Here is a 22,452-nt window from a genome sequence, read left to right on the forward strand (position 1 = left end):
GGGCCATGATGTAAGAATAAATTGTTCTTAAATTGGAGCTAGGGTCTAGTGTGAGCCCAGAACTCATTCCTAGATCTATGTTTTTTGTCTTTGGGGTTTTTTGGGGGTTTTGTTTTGTTTTTTGCTGTGATGGGAATTGATACATATGTCATATCATTCCATAGTCCAATCATGTTGAACATAATTATACAATTGCTTCCATAATCAGTCTCCAAACTTACTTTTTCCTTCCCGGGCTTCTTGATGTCATCGCCCTGAACCCTATATATCCCCCCTCTCCCTAAACCAGTGATTCCCAACCTTCCTAATGCCACGACCCTTTCATACAGTTCCTCACGTTGTGGTGACCCACAGCTGTAAAGTTATTTTCATTGCTACTTCATCACTGTCATTTTGCTACTGTTATAAATTGAGCAACCCCTGTGAAAGAATCGTTGGACCCCCCCCCCAAGGGGCCATGACCCACAGGTTGAGAACCGCTGCCTTAAACCCTTGTTACGTTGTTCTTTCCTTATATTCTCAACACCCCTGGGTTTCATTACTGCACAGCAATGAAACAAATAGCACAACTTCGAGCGAATGACCTCCCCAGTGGCAGCGCACCCCCGAGATCCACCCTACTATACACAAGCAGAAGCAAAATTAGCAGAATGGCCATCACAGGATTGCCAGCGTAATCCTTCTCTTCATACAGCGCACAGGGCGTTGATGTAGCAAGCTCTTGTTTGTCCACCAGCCGGCAGGACACCGCTCTTGGTACAGCTGTCTTCTGCTTCCTCAGACACCATGTGTTTTCCGGCTTGAGTCCTCACGCAGGTTGCAAGTGTGTCTGAGGTAGAGTCCAGTTCGCCCATGGGGGTCCCGTATAGGGTCTCCCCAATGCAGCCTCTGGAGCGTGCCGTGTGCCCTGAAGATGCAGAATTCAGGGTCCAGAGCTCTACGGCACCAGCTTGGGTTCCTGGGATACCCAGAGACACCCTGGGTCAATTCTGCCCACCCGCTGTATACCACTAACGACCCTCCCCACTTAGTGCTCCCAAGAGCATCCTTAGTCCCTCCTCCCCCACCTAGAGGTCAGCCCTCCCTCCCCTCAACAGACATGCACTTATGTTCCCCGAACTTGACCATTCCCTCACCACACACCCGTGCTGCCCCTCCCCTCAGTGAGCCTCCTCCCTCTGACAGGGCCGCCACCCTCTCCGGGACCTCATCCCAAATCCTCATGGCCACCACTCAGCTGAGAGCATCTCCCTCCTCCCTGGACCATTTGATCCCAGCTGTCCTGAGCCGCCCTCCGGCCAAGTGACCTGGAGCGGATGACGTGTGACTCACTGGCACTGGTCTGGCTCATTACCAGGCTCTCTGGTCCCCAGCCAGAAGACTGGGTGGCCTGTCAGCTTGAGCTTGTGCCTGTTGTGCTGCTTGTTCCTGCCTCGGTGGACTCAGGCAGTGTTTGTCCTTTTGTGCTTGTCTGACTTCACTCCGCATAACGTCTTCCAGGTCCCTCCAAGACTTGAGGTGCTTCACGGTTTCGTCACTATTTTTTTAGGGATGCACAGTACTCCATTGTGTGTACCACAGTTTTTTATCCACTCTTGTGCTGATGGGAATGTGGGCTGTTTCCACCTTCTGGCTGTTGTGAACTGCGCTGTGATGAACATGGGGGGCAAATGTCTGCTTGTGTTTCTTAGTTCTGTGGGGTAGATGCCCAGGACTGGTCTTGCTGGGTCATGTGGTCGCTCAGTTTCCATCATGTTTTTGGTTTCTTGAGAGCAGGTGGTAGAGATGTGGAGAGCTTCGCATTCAGAACAAGATGGTGATGATGAGGGCATCATCCCTGTTTATTACTGGCACTATGATCATCATGAACTTTCTTACTAATAGTGATATTTAGGGGAAATTGCATGACTGTCTTCACAGTATTTGTAACTGAAATTTATGCAGACCTGACCTGCTCCGGTTCCTTGTTTACACCTGATAGAGTTCTGGAGTGAAATTGCTCTTTCTACCAAGAATTATTACAACCGTATTTCTGCTTGCCTTTAAAATCCACTCTTCCTGTAGATGCAGGAGGAAATGGAAACTGTACACATTTCTTTTTCATGAACATCAGAGAAATAAAAATCTCCATGAGATTTGAAGGAGGACATTTTGACAGTTAATTATGCCTGAAACGAGGGAAATGGGAAATGGCCGAATTCCCTAAAGCCAGCTTGCTTAGATCTGTTATTACTCCAGTCTGATGCGGCAGAACCTTGTTGTGAGACAGAATGCCGAGTGTTTCTGCTCTGGTCTGTGCCTCACGGAAGTGGATTAGGAAGGGGCTGCCCTGGCTGCACAGCGTGAAGGCCCACCTGGAGGTCACAGGGACAGGGGCCATACAGGGTCACGGGATTCTTGCCAGGGGATGGTTTCCATCGAAGTCACTTGCTTATGATTGTGTTACAACTTCATGTCAATTTGTCAGCACCGCCTCTGCTGCCTGGAATGGCACATTTAAAACTCTCTTTGCAGGCGGTTCGGCTCACTTTCCATGTTTTGTACAAGTGGCATTTTGTAAACAAGGACTGTGTATGGAATGCTGAAAAATCGGCTTTGAAAGGCCATACAGAATTCTGACAGCTTGACTTGAGTAAGAGTATATGAAAAATAGCTTTCTTCCCTTTTGCATGTGACAAATGACACATGTGAGGTCTCAGTCTGAAATGCCGGTGATCATCGTGATGCCACCATCTCCAAGGGCTAGTCGTGTGGCAACGAGCAGAGAATTCAAGTTAACGGAAGTTAGGCCAAATGGAAGTGCCTCTAAGTTGTCTATGTCAGTCTGAGTTGACTAGAAAAACAAATTCATAGACACTCATGTATATAAGAAAGACCTTTATATGAAAGAGCAATTATATATTGAGAAAACAGCCAAGCCCAGCCCAGATCAAGTCCATAAGTCTAATATTAACCCATGTGTCCAATATTAGTCTATAAATTCCTTAGATTCACACAGCACATGCAATGATGCCAAATGCAGGACGATCACAGGCCAGTGGGTGGCAGGTCTTGCGGACCCAGTGGCAGTGGAAGCACTTCAATGTGGGCACTGTCTCCCCCAGCTCTCTGAATGTCTCAATACCTCCAGATGAGGCCATCAAGCTGCAACCTGATTGGCAGTCTGGATCCCACCCCTTCGCTCACAATGACAGATTATGTAGCTGCCACATTGTCAGCACAAAGTACTGAGGGGATTGTCAGATACTTTCCCTAGAGATATAGAAGGGTGTTCACTGCTGGCCCGTCTAACCCGGGCAGGATTGTTGTGGATTTCCACTGGTTTTTGTAGGTAGATCATCAAGTCTTTCCTCCTAATTTGCCTTAGTCTAGAAGCAATACTGACACCTTTTTTTAGTGTCATTAAAACAGTAAAGGGCGCATTGAGTCCATTCGTTCTCTACCGTATAAGATATAGTAGAACTGCCCCTGTGGGTGTTCATGGCTGTCAGTCTTTATGGTGTAGAAAGCTGCATCTTTCACCCATGGAAAGGCTTAGCACACTAGCAACCTGCAAACCCCTGGTCACCACAGCCAAGTCGTGGCTGCCCATGAGGTGCCCGGGCCAGGGTTCTAGCCTGAGTTTCCATGGAGGAGGCAGAATTGTAGCCCTGAACCACCACTGCCCCTGAAGAACAGCCAATGCTGGCCCATTTGTGTATGATGGTGTCGACTGGCTTACCATGTGGAATGATGAGATTGGACGGGCCTTGTCCTTATTTGTTCGAGCTGATTCATTTTCCTGGTTGCATATTTTGAAGTCAGAATTAAAATTTTAGAATATGTTTAATGTAAAACTCGCTGCCATCGAGTGGTTGCCTACTCATGGGACACGGTAGAACACGGTAGAACTGCTCCTGTGAGTTTCTGAGACTAACTCTCCATGGGAGTGTGTCATGTTGCTTTCTGTAGAAGTGGCTCGATATACAAGATTATAATTCTTAATGATTTTAATAGCCTAAATGGTATTTTCTCCAATCTGATTTTTTGGGGTATGTGTATGTGTGTGTTATCAACTACATAGAGAAATATGTACCTATGTGCCTTGTAAAATTTAGCTTTCACAGAACTTTAAATGTCTAAATTATTCTAGTCAATGTTGCTTGCTATTAAAATAAAAGTGACAAAGGAACAGGTAGGACCAAAATATTTCATGTTTAAGTTCGCAGTGGGTATGTAGCAAAGCAGTACTAACAGAAACTGCCTCAGGAAATGAATCTAACAACTTGTATTTGTATGCAAGACTGATGAGCAACTGTCAGAAATGGATGTAAATTCATTAATGTTACAGTTTATTTATTGAAGTTTTGATTATGTTGATGCTGCCTGATCATCCCCAGCAGACACCTTATTTCGCTCACAAAGGAGTGCATCAGAGTCTGTTCATTTGGGTGATTTGCTGGGTTCGATGTGCATGCACATCTTCTGTCAATAAATGTTCTAGAAGGAATTAAGCACTGCGATTCATCAGCAGATGCTTATGCCTAATCTTAATTTCCTCCATAGTCTTGCATTTATAAGACGTATTAACAGAAGCCCGACGCAGGTAAAATGCTTACAATACTGGCGTACACACTTGGTGCATCCTAATGTGGAGACATGTGGGTTAACTATCCCCATCCCCTTTTCTATAATCGTATGCTCTCGATGCACAAAATCCAAAAGTTTGGGGGGAGGGACCAACAGAGAGAACTACCATGTTCCCCTGCGTTGATCACATGGCCATCCTGTGTGGTCCAGTAGAGCCTCTGACAGCGTCCGTCTCCCAGCGATGCCTGACTGTCTAGTCCTTGCTGCTGTTAGTGGCTGTTGCGTCAGCGCTGACTCCCTGTTGGTGGCCTCAGTATATCGAACAGAGCAGCACCCACACCCATGCCATATGCATGATCATTGCTGTCCAGGAGTCCATTGGCTGGCTATCGTGTCCATCCATCCCCTTGAGCCCTGCTCTTGTTGCCGCTAGGTCCTGTCACGTCTGTTCCAGCTCCTAGCGACCCTGGGATGCATCGGACTGAAACCCTGCCTGGTCGTGCACCACCCTCACAATTGTGGTTGTGGGTCGGCTCCTTAGTGCAGACTCAATGCCCATGCGTTCTTTTTCATTCACCCTCTACCAAGTGAAACGTCCTTCCCTAGGGACTGGTTTCCCGGTGAGCATGTCTTAGTATGTGAGATGAAGTCTCACGGTCATTGGCCCCAGCCCCGTAATTCTCACCCTTCTGTGGTTTCCCTTGTCTTTGCAGTCCGGTCCAGTTCAGTCTGACCATGCATGTCAGTCCCGTCTCCATTGACCGAGCACCGATTTATTTTTGTGCTAAGGTTGCTAATGCTGATACAACATGGCTTTTGCTCCCATGGAGCTGATCGTGTAGTTGGGGATGCAGACACAGGAAAGGCAGTTTTCAAATGATGCGGTAAGAACTCAGGTAGCAGTTATACATAGGGAATAGCAGTCACCTAACAAAAGTCTCAAAAACATTGGGAAATAAGAAATCATACTAATAGTAATAACAGCGGAGGGGGTGGCGGAGCTTCAGGAAGCTTGAAGAGAGAACCCATCAGCACACATCGAAAGCCATGCAGCAGAGTCTGTGTAGTTCACAGAGGTCAGCCCGGGAAAGTGTCCTGTATCCAAGTGCCATTCTTCCTCTGTTCTGCAGGCTGGTAAAAGTAGGAGAGCTATTAATTATCATTTATAAAATGTCATTTAATCCAAATCGTCTGTTCTTGGGAGTACAAACCTTTCTACCTTGTGGCAGCGGGTGCGCTGCACGTGGCTCACAGGTGTGCTTCGGGGCTGACCCCTTCGCCCCGCACACTGTCGCACCCACTGTCCCCATGAGCAATCTGCGCGCTGTGCGCTGGCGGGTCTCCCACGGCACGGGACAGCTGGGCGGGGCTGTGCTGGAATGGCTGCTCCCCGCTTGCTGGGGTCGCCGGTGGCCATTTTTGTACATTAACGCGTGCCGGCCCTCGGGATAAGTTAGAGCTCTGTGAGGGATTCTCTCTGGGAACAGACCCTTTTCCTACAGCTCGCGAGATCATTCTTAGGCCTCCAATGAGCCGTTTCCAAAGAATGCCTTTCAGCCACCGGGAGCTGACTGCCTGCCTGCCCAGCAGGCGGAAATGAATGCTCCCAGCACACGTGTGTTGTCAGGAGTCATGGCCTGGGGAGTAGCGGACACGCAAGGCACATAAACTCATACGTAGCCCACTCGCATCACTGTTGTGTTTATCGTCGCGACGCCCATGGCAGGAGCCTATGTACGCAGGGCTCACGGGGCCAGGCTCGGAGGCCTCCTGTGCCCCAGTGAGTTTGTAGTTTGTAAAAGAAGACCTGATGGGCCACGTTAGGGCCACAGGGTGCATTCGGTTCTCTGGGGAGGCAGGATGGCTTGTTATGTCTGGTCACCCCAGGGACCACATTGTTGAGACCGAATTGTGTTTCCCGGTCCCTTTGAGCGTGGCAGTGTAACGTTTGTACATCGGCACCGCCAGTCATCACCGTAAACCGGGAAAGACTAGGATTTTGAATGCCTCTGGAATAATAGGCACTTTCTCCAGTAATCTCAGTCACATTGACTTTTTAATTCATGTTGCTGCCTGACTACATGATAGTCTTAGTTGTACCCTAATCCACTAGTTGCCTGTCGTCCTGTAACTGCAGAGGTGATGAAAGAGTGAGCACTCTTGGCCCTTTTCTGTTTGTAGGGAAGGGGTTTCCATGCATCCAGAACCGCTGCAGATCTCCCCCAGTGTCACCGAGCAGTTCGTGGACCTGTTGTGCCAGTTCAGCCCACACCAGGTGATAGAGACGCTGGAAGTCCTTGAGTGCTACCGCCTAGAAGAAACGATTCAGGTAAGTCCAGCAAGCTAGAGACGATGGACGTAAAGGTTTCTTAAACGTACCCCATTTTACAGACGAGAAGAAAGAGACTCACAGAGCAAGTTAATTGCCTAAGTTTATAGCTAATCAATGGCAGCACCTGAGAGGAAGCCCAAACGAGCCCAGCTTCATAGTGCGTGCTCTTCGGTGCTGTGAAAAACTGCTTCTCGTTGGTTAAAGTCTGAACAATCCATGGTCCTCATTGCCATCAGTCAAGCTCTTCGAGAAATTCTCTAGCTGATTCCATAAGCCTAGAAAAAGAAATGACAGTGAAACTACTAGGACATAGCCACGCTCGTGTTTGCAGACAACCCTTCTGTGCCAAGAGGCTCAACAGGGTCTGTCTTGATTTCCCTCCGTGTTCCTCCTTCCAAATAGAAATATTATCATCTACTATAAGAGTCTAGTACGCCCTTCCCTTAAAATCCATGTAAGCTACTGCTAGGCCATGAAACCTGGGAAAGCTGGAACCTGTACGTGGCAGGAGCCTGCTAAAGAAGGAAAACAAAACTGTGTTCCACCAAGACATGACAGAAAAGTGGCGACGGCATGCACCTGTCAGAGGAGGACAACCTGCTGGTCCTGGGGAGCTCTGGCTCTCACCGCCGCCCTGCATCACCTTGCCCGCTGTTACTGCCAGCCCCTCGACATGGTGACTGGTATCTTTAGTCCCACCTGAACTGCTCATAAACTGTGGAATATTTCACAGATACTAAGGGCACCCCCCCCAAAAACTGGAATTGTTTTTTTTTCAAAGCTATGCATTTAAATATTTTTATAAAACAACCTTATCACCTTCCAAGTATTCTCCATTACACTAAACACAGTAATCAAATCTGCAGTTCCATTCTTGGAAACATTTCTTCAAACTCCTCTGTTTGAGTGGCTGAAGCACCTCCCTCGTTTTTCCCTTTACTTCTTCTACATCGTCAAATCACTGTCTTTTCATGTCCGTCTTCATTGGCAGAAACAAAAAGAAGTCACACAGAGTGAGGTCAGGTGTGTGGGGCAAGAGAGGCATGCTGGTTTTGCCCAAACTGGCTCACTGAGAGGGCTTCATGAGCAGGCGCACTGTGGTGGCAAAACCAGTCCTTCTTCTGCCACATATCAGGCCGTATTGGGGGCACACTGTTACACAGTTTTTTCAGAGCCTGTAACTAGAAAGCTTGATGAACAGTCTGCCCTGTTGAACCAACTCCAAATGCGCTATTCCCCTCCCATCAACAAAACAAATGAGCATCTTCTTGATCTTTGACTTCATCCGTGAGATTTGTCTTGGTGACTTACCTGGAACGGAACTGTTTAGACCAGGGACCAGCAGACTGGCTCACAAGCCTTATGCAGCTCTTTCGGTGCGTACATGTGCCTCTGAAGTAAAATAGAAAATGAAAAAACTCTCATAGTTTCATTGATAAAATTCTTAAAGGCTATCATTCAGACAATAATGATTTCGTTTGCTTGTAAAAACACATTTGTGGCTCTCAGTGATTTTTAAATGTCGTGAAGGACACGATTGGTTCTTCTTTGTCAAAAGTTTGCAGACCCCTGGTTTAGACCGTACATTCCCAAACTTATGTGGTCTTACCACTATCCTTTCAGAAAGAAAACAATAAATTGCTCAGCACCCTCCCCAGCCATTAAAGCCTTTTGTACTATATAAGCCATAGCCCAAGATACGGTGTAATCGTCTGCTTTTGTAGCTCCCCGGAGCTCTGGTCTGGAAAGCTCTGTTCTAGACAATCCAAATAAAACCAAACCAGACTCCCTGCCACTGGCTGATTCTGACTCATAGCAACCCTATAGGACAGAGATGTGAGACTGCGAAACTGACCGCCGAGGTGTGTCTGTTCTCATGAACAGTGTTTGAGATCTGCTGCCTTCCCACAGCTTTGCTAATTCCTAGTATTTTTAGACTTTTTGAAAAGTCATTTTTACTGGGGTCTCTTACAGCTCTTATAATATTCCATACATCAATTGTATCAAACCTATTTGTACATATGTTGCCATTATCATTTCTAAATCATTTTCTTTCTGCTTGAGCCCTTGCTATCAGCTCCTCTTCCCGCCCCCCACCCTCCCACTCTTGTGAACCCTTGATCAATTATGTATTGTTATTATTTCTTTTCTTACAGTGTCCATTGTCTCCCTTCACCCACATTTCTGTTTTTCGTCCCCTTTGTGGGGGGCTGTATATCCAACATTGTAATGGGCTCCCCCTCCCGGACCATCCCCCACCCTTACTTTCAGACTGAAAATAGCTTTTGCCAAGGTGATGGATATCACTGATTACTAATAACATCGAACATCTTTCCATATGTTTAATGACCATTCAGGTTTTCTTGTCTCCGAGTTATTTATCCATGTTCTCTGCTCACTGTCATATCGAGTTTTTGTCTTTCTTGCATTGATTTTTTTATGGTTTCTGAATCCTTAATCTTTTGCTTATTATATGTGTTGATGAAATATTATTTCCCAATGTGTTGTGGCATGTTTTTCAACTTGTTTTTTAATGACTGCTATTTTATAGAAGTTTTCCTTCAAGATTTAGTATTTTGTGTGTGCCTTATTTTCATTACTATTTTGATGGCCTAAAGCATATTCTCTGTACAAATAAATATTTTACATCTGGGCTTATTACATTTAGGCATTGACTTTATCTGGAATTGATTTTTGCAGATAAGAGGGATTTCTATGTTTTTCCCATGTGAGTGGCAAGTCGTCCGTATTCTTTGTTAATTTTTCACGCCATGCTGTCACATGCCAGACTCTCAAATGTATGTTTGTAGGCTCTCTGCTCTGTTCCTTTCATTGTCTGCTTATACTGAGGCAGTATCGTGCATTTAAATTAATATAGTTTAGTGGTACAAAATAAACAATTGCTGTGAAGTCAGCTGGGACTTCTGGTGCTCCCATGCGTGTCCGAGCTGGCCTGTGCTCCGTGGGGTTTTCAGTAGCTGACTTCTCGGATGTGGGGCACCAGGCCTCTCTGGCTAACTTGTCTGACTCCATACCTCAACTGGGACTTGGTGAGCATCATAGCAGTGTGCAGGCCTCCACTCATGATTAGTGGCTACATGGAAGGTGCATTGGTTAGGAACCCAACCCAATCTCCCATTTATCAAAGGCAAGAATCCTACCACTGAGCCACTGAACCAGTGTCCCACCACCTCTTGCTGAGCAAAAACCTAAGTGCCAGTGATTGGTTCTCACACATAGCAGACCCTATATAGGGTTTCTGAGACTTCTAATCTTTTTTAAAAACCATTTTACTGGCATATAATTTGACATACTATACAATTCAATACCCCAGTCACAGTAAGAAAGGTTCAATCATCGCCACCATCGATTTCAGCACATTTTCTCCTTTCTCATACTCATTGTTAGCTTCCCATGCCCCTCCGACCTCCCCTGCCATGCCCCTGCCGTGCCCCTGCCATGCCCCTCCAACCTCCCCTGCCAAGCCCCTGCTGTGCCCCTGCCATGCCCCTGCTGTGCCCCTGCCATGCCCCTCCGACCTCCCCTGCCGTGCCCCTGCCGTGCCCCTGCCATGCCCCTGCCATGCCCCTTCAACCTCCCCTGCCATGCCCCTGCCATGCCCCTGCCATGCCCCTGCCATGTCCCTCCGACCTCCTCTGCCGTGCCCCTGCCATGCCCCTGCCATGCCCCTCCAACCTCCCCTGCCATGTCCCTGCCGTGCCCCTGCTATGCCCTTACCGTGCCCCTGCTGTTGCCCCTCCAACTACCCCTGCCATTGCCCTTGCCGTGCCCCTGCCGTGCCCCTGCCATGCCCCTCCAACCTCCCCTGCCATGCCCCTGCTGTGCCCCTGCCATGCCCTTCCAACCTCCCCTGCCATGCCCCTGCCATGCCCCTCCAACCTCCCCTGCCATGCCCTTGCCATACCCCTGCCATGCCCTTACCGTGCCCTTGCTGTTACCCCTCCAACTACCCCTGCCATTGCCCTTGCCGTGCCCCTGCCATGCCCCTGCTGTGTCCCTGCCATGTCCCACCAACCTCCCCTGCCATTCCCCTGCCATGCCCCTGCCATGCCCAACTAATCTCCCCTGCCATGCCTCTGTCATGCATCAGGTCCTTACGGGAGTAGTCAGCCTCAGTTTTTTCCTGAAGAGTGGCTGATAGGCTTGAACATCCAGCCTTACAGTTAGCAGCACAACACCTACCTCTTAGGACTCCTTCAGCCGCTTATTAGACCTTATAAACTTGGGGATCACATTGTCAAGGTAAAAAAGCAAAAAACTTTTGCCCTTTCTATTAGAAATTCAGGGACAATTGGCCTAGGGTATTAATTATTCCCATTCAGAAATATGGTTGCCTTTTAAATATGATGTTTTATGTTCTACAGTGAGATTTTATTGTAATTTTTCTAAAACTTTCTTGAACACACTTTCTTAAATGTGTTCCTGTATGCATGATAGTTTCTGTGAAAATGACGGTAGAAAACCATAAATGAAACGACATCCTCGTTTTGACTAGTGTTGCTGTGTTGGAAGGCTCCCTTCTGAGCATCGTTTTAGATCTGGCCACAAGTTTAAATTCTCTTCTTTTTTAACTTTTTAATTTATTAATTAATATTTTATTGGGGGCTCTTATAACAATCCATACATCAATTGTATCAAACACACTTGTGCATATATTGCCATCATCATTTTCAAAACATTTTCTTTCAACTTGAGCCCTTGATGTCAACTCCTCTTTTTTCCCTCCATCCCCCACCCTCTCACCCTCGTGAACCCTTGATAAATTATAAATTATTTTCACATCTTATACTGTCTGCTGTCTCCTCCGGGGGAGGGGGGGTTATACATTGATCACTGCTATCAGTTCCCCTTTTACCCCCCTTCTCCCCCAGCTTCTCCCTCCCCTCATGGTATCACTACCCCCATTACTGCTCCTGGGGGGTTATCTGTTCTGGATTCCGTGTGTCGAGGACTCTCACTGTACCAGTGCACATGCTCTGGTCTAGCTAGATTTGTAAGGTAGAACTGGGTCAGGATAGTGGGGGAGGAAGCATTGCTAGAGGAATGTGGTGTGTTTCTTCGGCGCTATCCTGCACCCCAGCTGACTGGTCCCTTCCTGTGTCTCTTCTGTGAGGGGATGTCCAATTGTCTACAAATGGGCTTTGGGGCTCCCCTCGGACCGCCTCATTGGCATCAATATGAGTGTTTGTTCGATGCCTGATACCTGATCCCATCAACACCTCATGAGCACCCAGGCTGGTGTGCTTCTTCAGTGGGCTTTGTTGCTTCCCTGCCAGGTGGCCCCTTGTGTAACATCAAACCTTTAAGAGGCAGAGGCATTAGGCGATTGGCCCTAGTTTCACAGCTGCTCAGTGGGATTCAAATCCAGGAGCTCACTCTAGTGCCCACTACTTTTTAACCAGACCTTGCAGCAACAGAGGGGCAAGCTGTCTTCAAGGTGCTGCTAAGTGGGTTGGAACCCCCTGTTGGCTAGAAGCTAAGTGCACCCCTTTGCACCAGCCAGGCACTTAGAAACTGCTATTAGTGGGAATTGAATGTTATCAAAGAATTTTTCTGGCCTATGTTTCGTTTCTCTTTTGATCTGCTAATGTGCTTAATTACCAGGAAGCTTCAAAAAGCTCACGAAATTTTAAGTCCCCTCTTACATTAATATTGTTCTCTGTCGATGAAAACCCAGCGTGCCAGTTTTTGCCAGTGTTCGGTTGGAGTGCGTGAAAACAGTGCACGTTCTTTATTTGATCGGTGGCGACATCTGTCCTTGTCCTTGCCGCTTGTCTCTGTTCACACGAATGTTCAGCTGCTGGTCTGTGGCTCCACTCTTCTCCTGACAATTATAAAGTTACTCCTTGTTATCGTTGCATTTATCGGCGAGATGCAGGTTTGTCTGACCTATGAATTCTTGAGGATACTCTCCGTGTGTCCACTTCTTCCTGCCTGCCCTTTTTCTTTTCTTTTTCTAGGTCACATTGTGATGTACATAAAACACAGGATTGTTCCCTTCCTGGTGGCTTTAAGGGGCCTTGGTGACAATGGGCTAAGCATTGGGTTGCTGACAGGTCAGTGGAGCTGTGGTCACTCCCTACCTCCCAGCCCATGCCCATGTCTCAGGAACCCATCTAGGCATTCAAAACCCATCTGAGTGTCACCAGTCAGGCTTGCAAAGTTGTCATTGTGTTGTAACTTTCTTCTTCATTTCTGGCACCTGGAGTGTGTGTGTTTTGAGTGCAGTTTTTAAAAAATTGTTTCATTATAGCCTGTAAAGCACATGCATGTTTTAGCAGAAGGAAGGTGCATTAGCGCCTCTTGCCAACCAGTCATAAATCGTAATCATTATATTCAAATTGTCATCATTCCTCAGCCCTTACCGTCCATGACCTCTTGTCACATTGATAGCATTCATTGTCTGGTCTTGTAAACTCTAGTCGCTGCCCCTTCGCCCCCATAGTTGCCCCCCAATTCAGTGTCCACGGTTTCCCTTCTGAATTCCCTGACTTCTTATCCTTGTGCTCGGTGTTGGCTGCACGTGCTGTGGCCTCTCCCTGCTACCCTGAGAACCCACAAAGCACATGGCCGCAGCGCCTTTCCGGGAGAGGCTCCCAGCTGTGGACTCTGGACCCTACGTGTGGCCGGTGCACCGGGGACGTGGCCGTGCAAATGGAGATGCGCTGTGACTGTGAAATGCTCATTGGATTTCAAAGTCTGAGTGTGCAAAGAACTTAAGTCATCTCAAGTTAAAAATATTGATCACAGGGTGAAATGATATCTTAGGCATATTGGACTGAATCAAATATGTTTATCTGACATGTTTATTCTTTGTTTTTCAAATGTGGCCACTCGGGGCCAGTGAGGCGATGCCGACTCTGAGTGACGCTGTAAGCCGGGGTAGAACTGCCGCCGCTGGGGCCTTCTGAGATTGGAACTGTTTCCGGGGTTAGAATGCCCCCTCTTCCTCCTAAGGAGCAGCTGTGGTTTCAAGCTGTGGGCCTAGTGCTTAGCAGCCCAGTTTGTTACCAGTACGCCCTCAGAGCCACACAACTTTCAATTAGATACACAGTTCACCTCCTATTTATATCGGCCAGTTCTGTTCTAGGCCTGACCTTAGCCCCATGGCTCCAGGATAGCCCCTAACTCTGCCATCATTTTTGGCTCTCAGCTTTCATCAACACCTGTAATCCTTTCTTAAGACTGTTGCTGTCTTCTCCTCCGCTGTTCCTTTGTTTGACTCTCATTACTCTTTTACTGATACGAAATTACTTCCTGTGGTTTCCATCAGGCCAGCCTTGCTTTTCTTAGACGCGTCTTACTGAGACCTGTCTGCTTACACCCCTTCTGCTTTTCCTAGAGTACTCAGCCCGTGCTCACTGGGGAGCTGGCTCTGCCCTCTGGTTTTCCACCTTCTCCCTCCCTCCCTTTCACACTCCCTGTCACAGCCGCTGCGTGACTCAGTAGTCAGGGTGTGTCCTCCTGGGTGCCTTTGCTTCTGCCACCTCCTCAACTCTGAATGGGATTTTGTAAGAAAACATTTCCCAATGTTAGTCGCTACTTAACAGCCAGGTCAGCTGCTCCTACTTATGAGTTTACCTACCTTCTCCTTCCATCCCCGATAGCAAAATAGCTTACTCCCTGGGCTGCTGGTAAGGTCAGCAATTCAAACCAGCCAGCTTCCCGTGAGAGAAAGGCGAAGTTTTTCTTCTCATCAAGAAGGACAGTCTCGGGACCCATGGCGTCCTCGGGCTCTGCAGGCTCATTGGAGTCGGGACTAACTCCGTGGCAGTGAGTGAGCGCCTGAAATGAGCCTCGCTCTGACTGTCAACCTCTCCCAACACTCATCTCTACTTTACAGTGTTGGGTTGACGTGTGTTACCTTTGCCCAAGGGCTTCACCTCACCGGGTGCATGCATTACCTAATAAGTCATGGGTAAAGAACGTGAATGAACTTAGTTCAATTAGAATTGCCAAGTGGGCCCTAAAAATTCCGGAAGTCAAATATTTGCAGATGGAGAATGTAAATATAAAGTAAGGTCTTCTAAGGTGTGAATTATTTTCTGAGCGAGGCTTTGTTTGGTTTGGTTTTGCATTCTTGATAGAATTATCTCACTCTGCAAATAAGATTTGTGAACAAAAGTATCTCCCTCTTCTTTCCTAGATAACCCAAAAGTATCAACTTCATGAAGTCACAGCTTATCTGTGGGAGAAAAAAGGAGATATTCACGGTGCCTTCTTAATAATGCTAGAGGTGACATTTTACTGCGTTTGATTTTCGTGTTCTGTATATGCCGCTATCAATTCACCAATCTGCTTTTCGTCTGTTATGTCTCAAAATAAGTACCTTTTATCCCAGAATATTTTTATCAACCACATCATTGTCAATATTTGTAGTGATTCTTTTTTTTAAGTAAAATTTACATTCAGCCTAATGCATATATCTTAGCTGTACAGTTTGATGGGTTTTGACAAATGCCTATACCATTGTAGTCCAAATCCCTAATGAGATATAAAATATTAGCATCACCTGAGAAAGTTCCCACGCGATCCTTCCAGTCAGCTCTTAACTCCACACAGCTGCTGGTGCCCCTGCCCCCCCACCCCCAGCCCCCATCCCCCCAGGCTACGGAGGATTCGTTTCACCTTCTCTCTTTATTTGTATTAATGGACTCATCCAGTCCGTAAAGCGGTTTTTTGTCTAAGCAGAATGTTTTGGAGATTTAATTTTTATTATTGAGTAACATTTAATTATATGAATATAGGCAGTCCCCAAGTTACAAACCACATCGATTCCTAAAGTGTGTCTTTCAGTGTAACTTGTAGGTAAGTTCAAACGGGTGCATATGGTGTTTCTCTGGCCTGGGTCCCTTTTTCATGATTGAAAAGCAGCATAGGAGCAGCAAGTGAAGGTGATTAGGAAGAAAATGGCAAGTCGGGGTGCTCGGTGATTCCAGAGGGGGTTCACTTCACATAACGTTAAGAAGCAAGTGTGAGTTGTCTCTAAGTCTGATATGGGACCAGGGGAGGCCTTCGAAAAGTTTGTGGATAATGGACTTTTTCTACCCACTTTTCGAAGTTCCACCTCTGTCACCTGGGATTCCCTGTCCTTGGTACTTCGGGTCCCTCCAACACCACCGGCTCTGCTTCCAGGTACACAGGCTTCTCTCCGGAATGGCAGCTAGGGGCCTTCCTAAGTAACTCTGTTGTTTCTTGGGGGTTTTCCTTTAAGTGTTTTAGTTTAAATATTTAGTAGATTAGAAAAGCAAAGCATTCTTTACAGCTCTTGTATTGTTTTTACTTCCCAGAGGCTACAAAGTAAACTTCAAGAAATCACACATGAGGAGGAAAGTAAGTTTTGGGTGTAAAATTACAATTCTTTTTTCTGCTGGACCCTGTGTTTTGACCTCAGCATCTAATTAAATAGTAATTATATTCATCCATCTACTTAATGACTGTTTATCCACTTCAAGAGTGATCTAAATTTTAGCCAGCTCTCAATGGATCCATAATGGGAAGTCACATTAACCATTGTAGCTTCGTCATGATAATTGCCCATGGTGTTAACTGTGTAGAGAATTAGCATTTGTCGCTGTCAGTTATTACGTTGATTATGATCTGTATTGTGTTTTAGTTATGTGGAAATGCGGTACATAATAAACAGTCTAAAAAGTTATGATAATGTACTCGGCCGCAGCAAACCAGCGCATACAGCCAGTAATTGAGCCAGTGTGACTATTACTGAATGTGTACAGTTCTAGCCCAGAGCAGTGAAGCTCGGCCTCCGGGGATCCTGAGTGGCTTTGTAACACACAGACATAACATTTTAATCATTATGGACTCTTTGGCATTTCCAAATTGACACGGAGGTCAAGGAATCACTTCAGGAGTGATTTTTAGATTCTATTAGTTTAATGCACCAATGTATTTCTTGGGTCCCTTGGTCCACCTGTTCTACTAATCAACCTTTCCCCATAGTTGTCTGAAGAGTGCTTGTTTATGTATTTTGGTAGCTCCTGCAGGGTCTCTGTTGTTTCTTGAGCAGCTCTCTCTTACACTAAGTATTTTTGGAGTCCCTAAGCCCTTGCTTGGATTTGCCATATCGGTTGTCCAACCAGGCAGTGAATTGTTATTTTAGTCCTGTGAGTAGATGTCTAATCAATTTAATTATGCTACGTTATTGGTTTTAGGATATTGTTATTTTTTGTAATTATTGGTTTTAGGATGTTGTTATTTTTCAACTTAGTGTTATGGGATTGATTTTTGCACACAATACAGGGGTTGAGAGGAGAGTGAGAAGGTCAGTCTCCCAAACTGAGAACAGTGATTGGCAGGTGGTGTATCTACAGACACCAGGTCTCTGAATTTCAACAAAGAGGAATTTCCCACGAATAGCCCCGTACATGCCATCTACTCACAGGTGCGGTCTGGACAGTGTGCTGCAGGTGCTTTTGAAGACCTGGGCATTGCAAGGCACTCTGGTAGTTCCTCTGGGCCATTCGTAGACTGCAGGCACACAACCCCCACCAAAGGACCGCAGTCTGTGAGGAAGCTGACCTATGAATAATGCCGTGGTATCAAGGAGGCACAAGGAGGCTGGAGAATTAGGAGCCGATGTGCCACCGCTGAGTCGGAACTAGCTCTGTGAAAGACTCGGGCTGCAGGGTGAGGAGGAGCATGGTAAGCAAGCACCGAGAAAAGGTGAGCTCTGGGCACAGGTGAGCCTGGCACTGGCGGCCCAGCAGCTTTTGGGAGAAGAGAAGACTGGAGGCAGGTGCAAGGGCACCGAAACTCTCTTAGGACTGCGGTTGGCTTCCATTCCATTTGAAGCATTAGAAGTCGGGTGGGTTTGTAGCAAGGGGCTGCTGTCAAGGAAACCCTGGTGGGAGTGGCCAGCTGGAACTTGGACTTCTTCAGCTTAACTGAGGCACTTGCAGTCGTGGTAGAAGCAGTGGACATACGCCGCGGGCCGGTGGGAGTCACATGTGGCAGTGCATCTGAAATGGTGGGGTAAAGGAGAGGGGGGCATTAGAGATGCTGAAACTTGATAGAGACTGGCAATGGGTCCAGGAACTTTACTGAAAAGTGGGCGGGGGAGCAGGTTTGGAATGAGGAGAGAACTCCATTGAGTGTCCAACATAGTTCCGGGTGCTGGCAGAACATCCGTGATGTATGTCCCGGAGGCCGGGAAGCAGCCAGCTCACAGCTGGTGAAAGGAAACAGGGTTGAAGGCGTAATGTTAATGCTATGCAGCTGGGAGCGGAGGATTGAAGCCACAAGAGTGAAAAAAAAAGGACAACAGATGCCTCCTATAGCGCCCTGGGGAAATGCCTCCGTTCAGGAATTTGGCGGAAGAATTGCTCTTAGGGCAAAGTGAAGGATTGCCCTTCTGCTACTAAGGCGCACAAGCAGATGACGGGGCCTTCTTTACAAGTACACCGTGTTGCAGTGCTGAGTATGATGTGCCTATGTGTTCTCTGAATATCAAAACTCCTATTGCAGAGAATCATCTGGTTTTTTAATTCCAACAGTGTCAGGGCTGATGGATGATTTTATAATAAAGAACTAGCGCTCCGCATAGAAAAAGGACGCTTTAATTTTCCACAGACTTCTGAGCTGAGCAGTGCTTTATTCTGTCTCTGCTCTAGAGCCGAGAGGGGCGCCCCCACTGAAGGATGTGGAAGGGACCTTGGTCGAGACCATTGCTCTTTGCCAGAGAAACTCGCATAATCTGAACCAGCAGCAACGAGAGGTAAGAGGACTAGCAGGCATTTCAAAGCCGAGCTGGTCTGAAACTAGGAATTAATTCTATTTCCACTGCCCTCTCAGCCACCTGAGTTTAATTCAACTGGATTTTAATCACTGTTTAGAGCTCCCAGGGGAGCAAGACTCCTGAAGTTATTCTGAGCCTGGCCTGGTCTCTTTGTTCTCACAAAAAGGCTTTGTGTCCTGGGTTTGGCTGGGCTGCAGACCCTAGGAGGCATGCCCAGCAGGTATCTTTGTCCTCTGCACTGAGATGTGTGTATTCAGGTGTAGAGGTTCTGTGCATCCGTAGCCATTTATCACCTCTGTGATTCCCTGTGGCAGGAGAGGGGGAGAGTCCGGGGCACAAGGACAGCTGGGAAAGGGCAGGGCAGGCTGTGGTGGAGCAGTGCTTAGTGGGGGCTGCCCATCCCAGTTACCTGGGAGCACTGTAAACCCCCAGAGCGCAGGCTGCTCCCCAGACCGATCTAACTGCAAGCTCTGGAGTAGCAACCCGGCCGTCAGCATCCTCTCCCAGCGGCCTCGTTTCCAGTGTGCAGCCAAGGCTGGGAACCAGTGCTAGAGCTGAGCCCAGGCTGCAGAAGGGGGAAAGACCTGGTGGTCTAGATGGGGGTGACAGTGCTAATGCAGAAACTGAAGGTGAGATGTGATTTGACAGCTAAGTCCAATAGCCGTTTTCACAAGTACAGTGTGGGCTGATATAACCTAACTGCCCTTTCAGGGCTCAGGCCTGCAACTTACATCGGACCTCTTTCTCCTGCCAGGGTTTCTGAAATGGAAAGCAGTGTTCGCTTTTCGCATATGTAGCCATACATGATAGATGAAAGATACTAAATCTTGCTGTCTTTTCGGATCTTATGAGATGGATACATTTCTCTTCTATACCTTTCAGATTTACATTTTGGTCTAGGAGTTCTCAAGGTCATGTTATGAAAGCCCCTTAGAATAGAAACTGTGTAACAAATACATGTAAACGTGGATGTGATTCCCTTTAAAAAAAAAACTTTTTGTGAGGTGATACGCATGATTTTAAAAGATTATGCAATACAAAAGCTACCTGTGGATCTTAAACCATTACTCTGGCTCCATTCCTACCCAGACATAATCATCATCCGCAGGCAGTGACCATCACTGTAGCTATGATTTTTCTCCCAAGCTCACCGCCATGAGGGTGACCCTGCAGAGCAGTAGAACGGAGAAGAACCCTGGGAGTCTGAGACGGCCATCCTTCCCGGGAGCACAAGCCTCCTTGTCCTCCCGGGAAGTGGCTGGTCGCTTCAGACTATTGACCTTGCAGTTAGCAGCACAACGCATAGCCACCAAATTGGATCAGACAGTATTTGCTCCTAAAAATAAATACAGTATAAAATTAATTTAGGAAGCTTACATAAAATGAGGAATTTATACATTTTAGAGAAATGTATCTGTAGTATCTCTTAATAAATCTCTCTGAAGTAAAAAATTAAATAAATGTAATAGCTCAGATTTACTGTGCTTAATTACTGTGTCAAATAATTGTTTTCTGGTGTTTTTATCTGTGTCACATGCCAGTAATTCACATGAGCCCATACCTAATCCAACCATCCTTCCTAATTTTAATTAGTTGCATTACTATTTTGCATCATTAGGTTTAGAACACTTACAATTTGTATCCATAATTCCCATAGTTATGGTAAGGGACCCCTTGAAGATATTTAATCTTCTGATGAAACAGTAATGAGTTATTATAGATAGTTAATTATAAAGCTTTGATACAATTCATATTTTCCACGTAGTCTAGAGTTTATGATAAAGACAATTGCTCTTGTTCTCTTTCTTCTAAAATAAAGCGAAGACAAGCCCCGTTCACATCCCCAAATGAAGGCGTAGTTTTCTATCATGCTGGTTAAGTAGGGAGCAGACAAAAAGCGGAAGGCCCTTGACGGTGGCTTGACGCACAGTGGCTACAGCCATGGCCTCGGACGTAGCAGGGGTTTGCAGTTGGTGCTTCCTTGTTACATTGAGGGTCACTCCGAGTGCAGACCGACCCAATGACAATAATAGTAACAACAGCGATTCATAAAACCAGTCTAGAGTCTAGGATTCTCATAGAAATAATGTTTACGTAAGAAGGCATTTGCTGTTACTATTACTGGTCAGAAACACAGCAGAAGGCAGAGTTGTTGGGCCGATTAATAGAGAGTGTAATATGTATATGTGAAGGAAAGAGACAGAGACAGACAGCCAATAAATGAGGAGAAAGAGTATTGGGGAAATGATACATTTAAAGGCTAGAATAAGATATGTCATATCTTTATTAAAGTAAACAAATCCCAACTCAGACACGGTTGTTGTGTTTTTGTTCTTTGGGGGTTTTTTTCCTTGTCAAAAAAGGTAAAATACTTTTTTCTTGTTGCTCCACCAAAGGAATTCTCATTCTCATCTCTGTGTGAAACCGAATTTAAATATAGCCAGAGTGATTCCCTAGAGATCTAAATTTTATACCCATTATAAAATCTATTATCCATTAGATCCATGCTGCCATGAAATCTGGACATGTCTCAGCTTAGGTGAGCCTTATTATTCTATTTATAAACTCTGCTAATCTTTTCTTAAGCTTTCTTAAACTCATCTTTTCTTAAGTTTTCCATGAAAGGAAGGCAGACTATCACATAGATAATCAGAGAGGGGATGGAAGTGTTAAAAAAAAATGAGAAAGGCTCTATGTTAAATATGTTTAACTACAGCCAGGCTGCCTCTCATAGGTCAAGAGTAAGTACGCTTTGAAAAGCAGGTAAATTTTCTCACTTGTTAGAATTGAATAAGAAAGATCAAAGGCAAATCCATAAAGAGATGTAAGTCAGAAGGTAAAAAATGGTTATGCCACAGACAGCTAAAGGAACCATAAATTACACAGAAACAAATGGTGTGATTTAGGGACAAGTCAAAATAGCAATTACTGTAAAAGGTAAATGAAACAATACAGTCTAAGAATAAAAAGATTAAAAGTTCATAAATATTGGACAAAATAAAGACTAGCCAGTAGATAACACTTAATACTAATACCCTAAAAATCTGCCGAGTTGCTTAAAGAGACAGCAACTTAAAATCCTCGCTTCCAGTACCTCCAGTGAGGGCAGTCCCTGGTGGGTCCCCTGGGTGGGGCACATGGGTGCTTAAAGGTTGGGGATTCAACCCCACACACCACCCCCCAGAGGTGTCTTGTAAGACAAGCTTGGTGATCAGCTTCCAGTGATCAGTCTTAAAGACCCCATGGAGCAGTGCTGCCTACACACGGGTTCCCTGAGGCAGAATCTACCGGATGGCAGCTAGCAACAGGCCAAGCCTGTCAGTGGCGGCCTCCCCGTGGGGAGACACGAGACACGCTAGCTCCATAGCGTGTTCCCTGGGCTGTAACCGCCTCCCTTGTTTCTGTTGCCAGGCAGATTCCGCAGCCCCAGGTGGTAGAGTAGGGAGCGTGCCCTCTTTTGTAAACAGTCATTCTTGTTCTGCTCTGTCAGCTCTTCCTGTCTCCTGCATGTTCCCAGCAATGGGCTCCTCCAAAGACACTGGGTTGGAGCCTTTATAAATCCTTTCCCAGCAGAAAAAAAGGCGTGCTTGAAATGTGAAAATGGATTGCTTTGATTTTTAATAATAAGGCCTTGTCCTCGGGCTTTGGAAGAACACAGAATTTAGAGTCAGACACAGCCTATGTACTGGCAGTGAACACTGGGAAATTATTTCTCTAGACCTTAGTTCCTTATTTCAGCATAAGATAATCCCTTCTATAAAGGTTTATGATGGCA

The 22,452-nt window shown here is 46.3% G+C and overlaps 1 protein-coding gene across 2 annotated transcripts in view; it reads left to right on the forward strand.

Annotated features, from left to right (window-relative positions):
- The window catches only part of VPS8 (VPS8 subunit of CORVET complex), a 274,380-nt gene that overhangs the window by 174,719 nt on the left and 77,209 nt on the right, over nucleotides 1–22,452 (forward strand). For both annotated transcript variants that reach the window (XM_075556161.1, XM_075556163.1), the window contains exons 36-39: nucleotides 6,751–6,898; nucleotides 15,069–15,158; nucleotides 16,213–16,255; nucleotides 18,553–18,656. In XM_075556161.1, coding sequence (XP_075412276.1) covers nucleotides 6,751–6,898; nucleotides 15,069–15,158; nucleotides 16,213–16,255; nucleotides 18,553–18,656 — 385 coding nt within the window. The remainder of the gene's footprint in view (nucleotides 1–6,750; nucleotides 6,899–15,068; nucleotides 15,159–16,212; nucleotides 16,256–18,552; nucleotides 18,657–22,452) is intronic.

Source organism: Tenrec ecaudatus, chromosome 8, assembly GCF_050624435.1.
Source record: "Tenrec ecaudatus isolate mTenEca1 chromosome 8, mTenEca1.hap1, whole genome shotgun sequence".
NCBI classification, from domain to species: domain Eukaryota; kingdom Metazoa; phylum Chordata; class Mammalia; order Afrosoricida; family Tenrecidae; genus Tenrec; species Tenrec ecaudatus.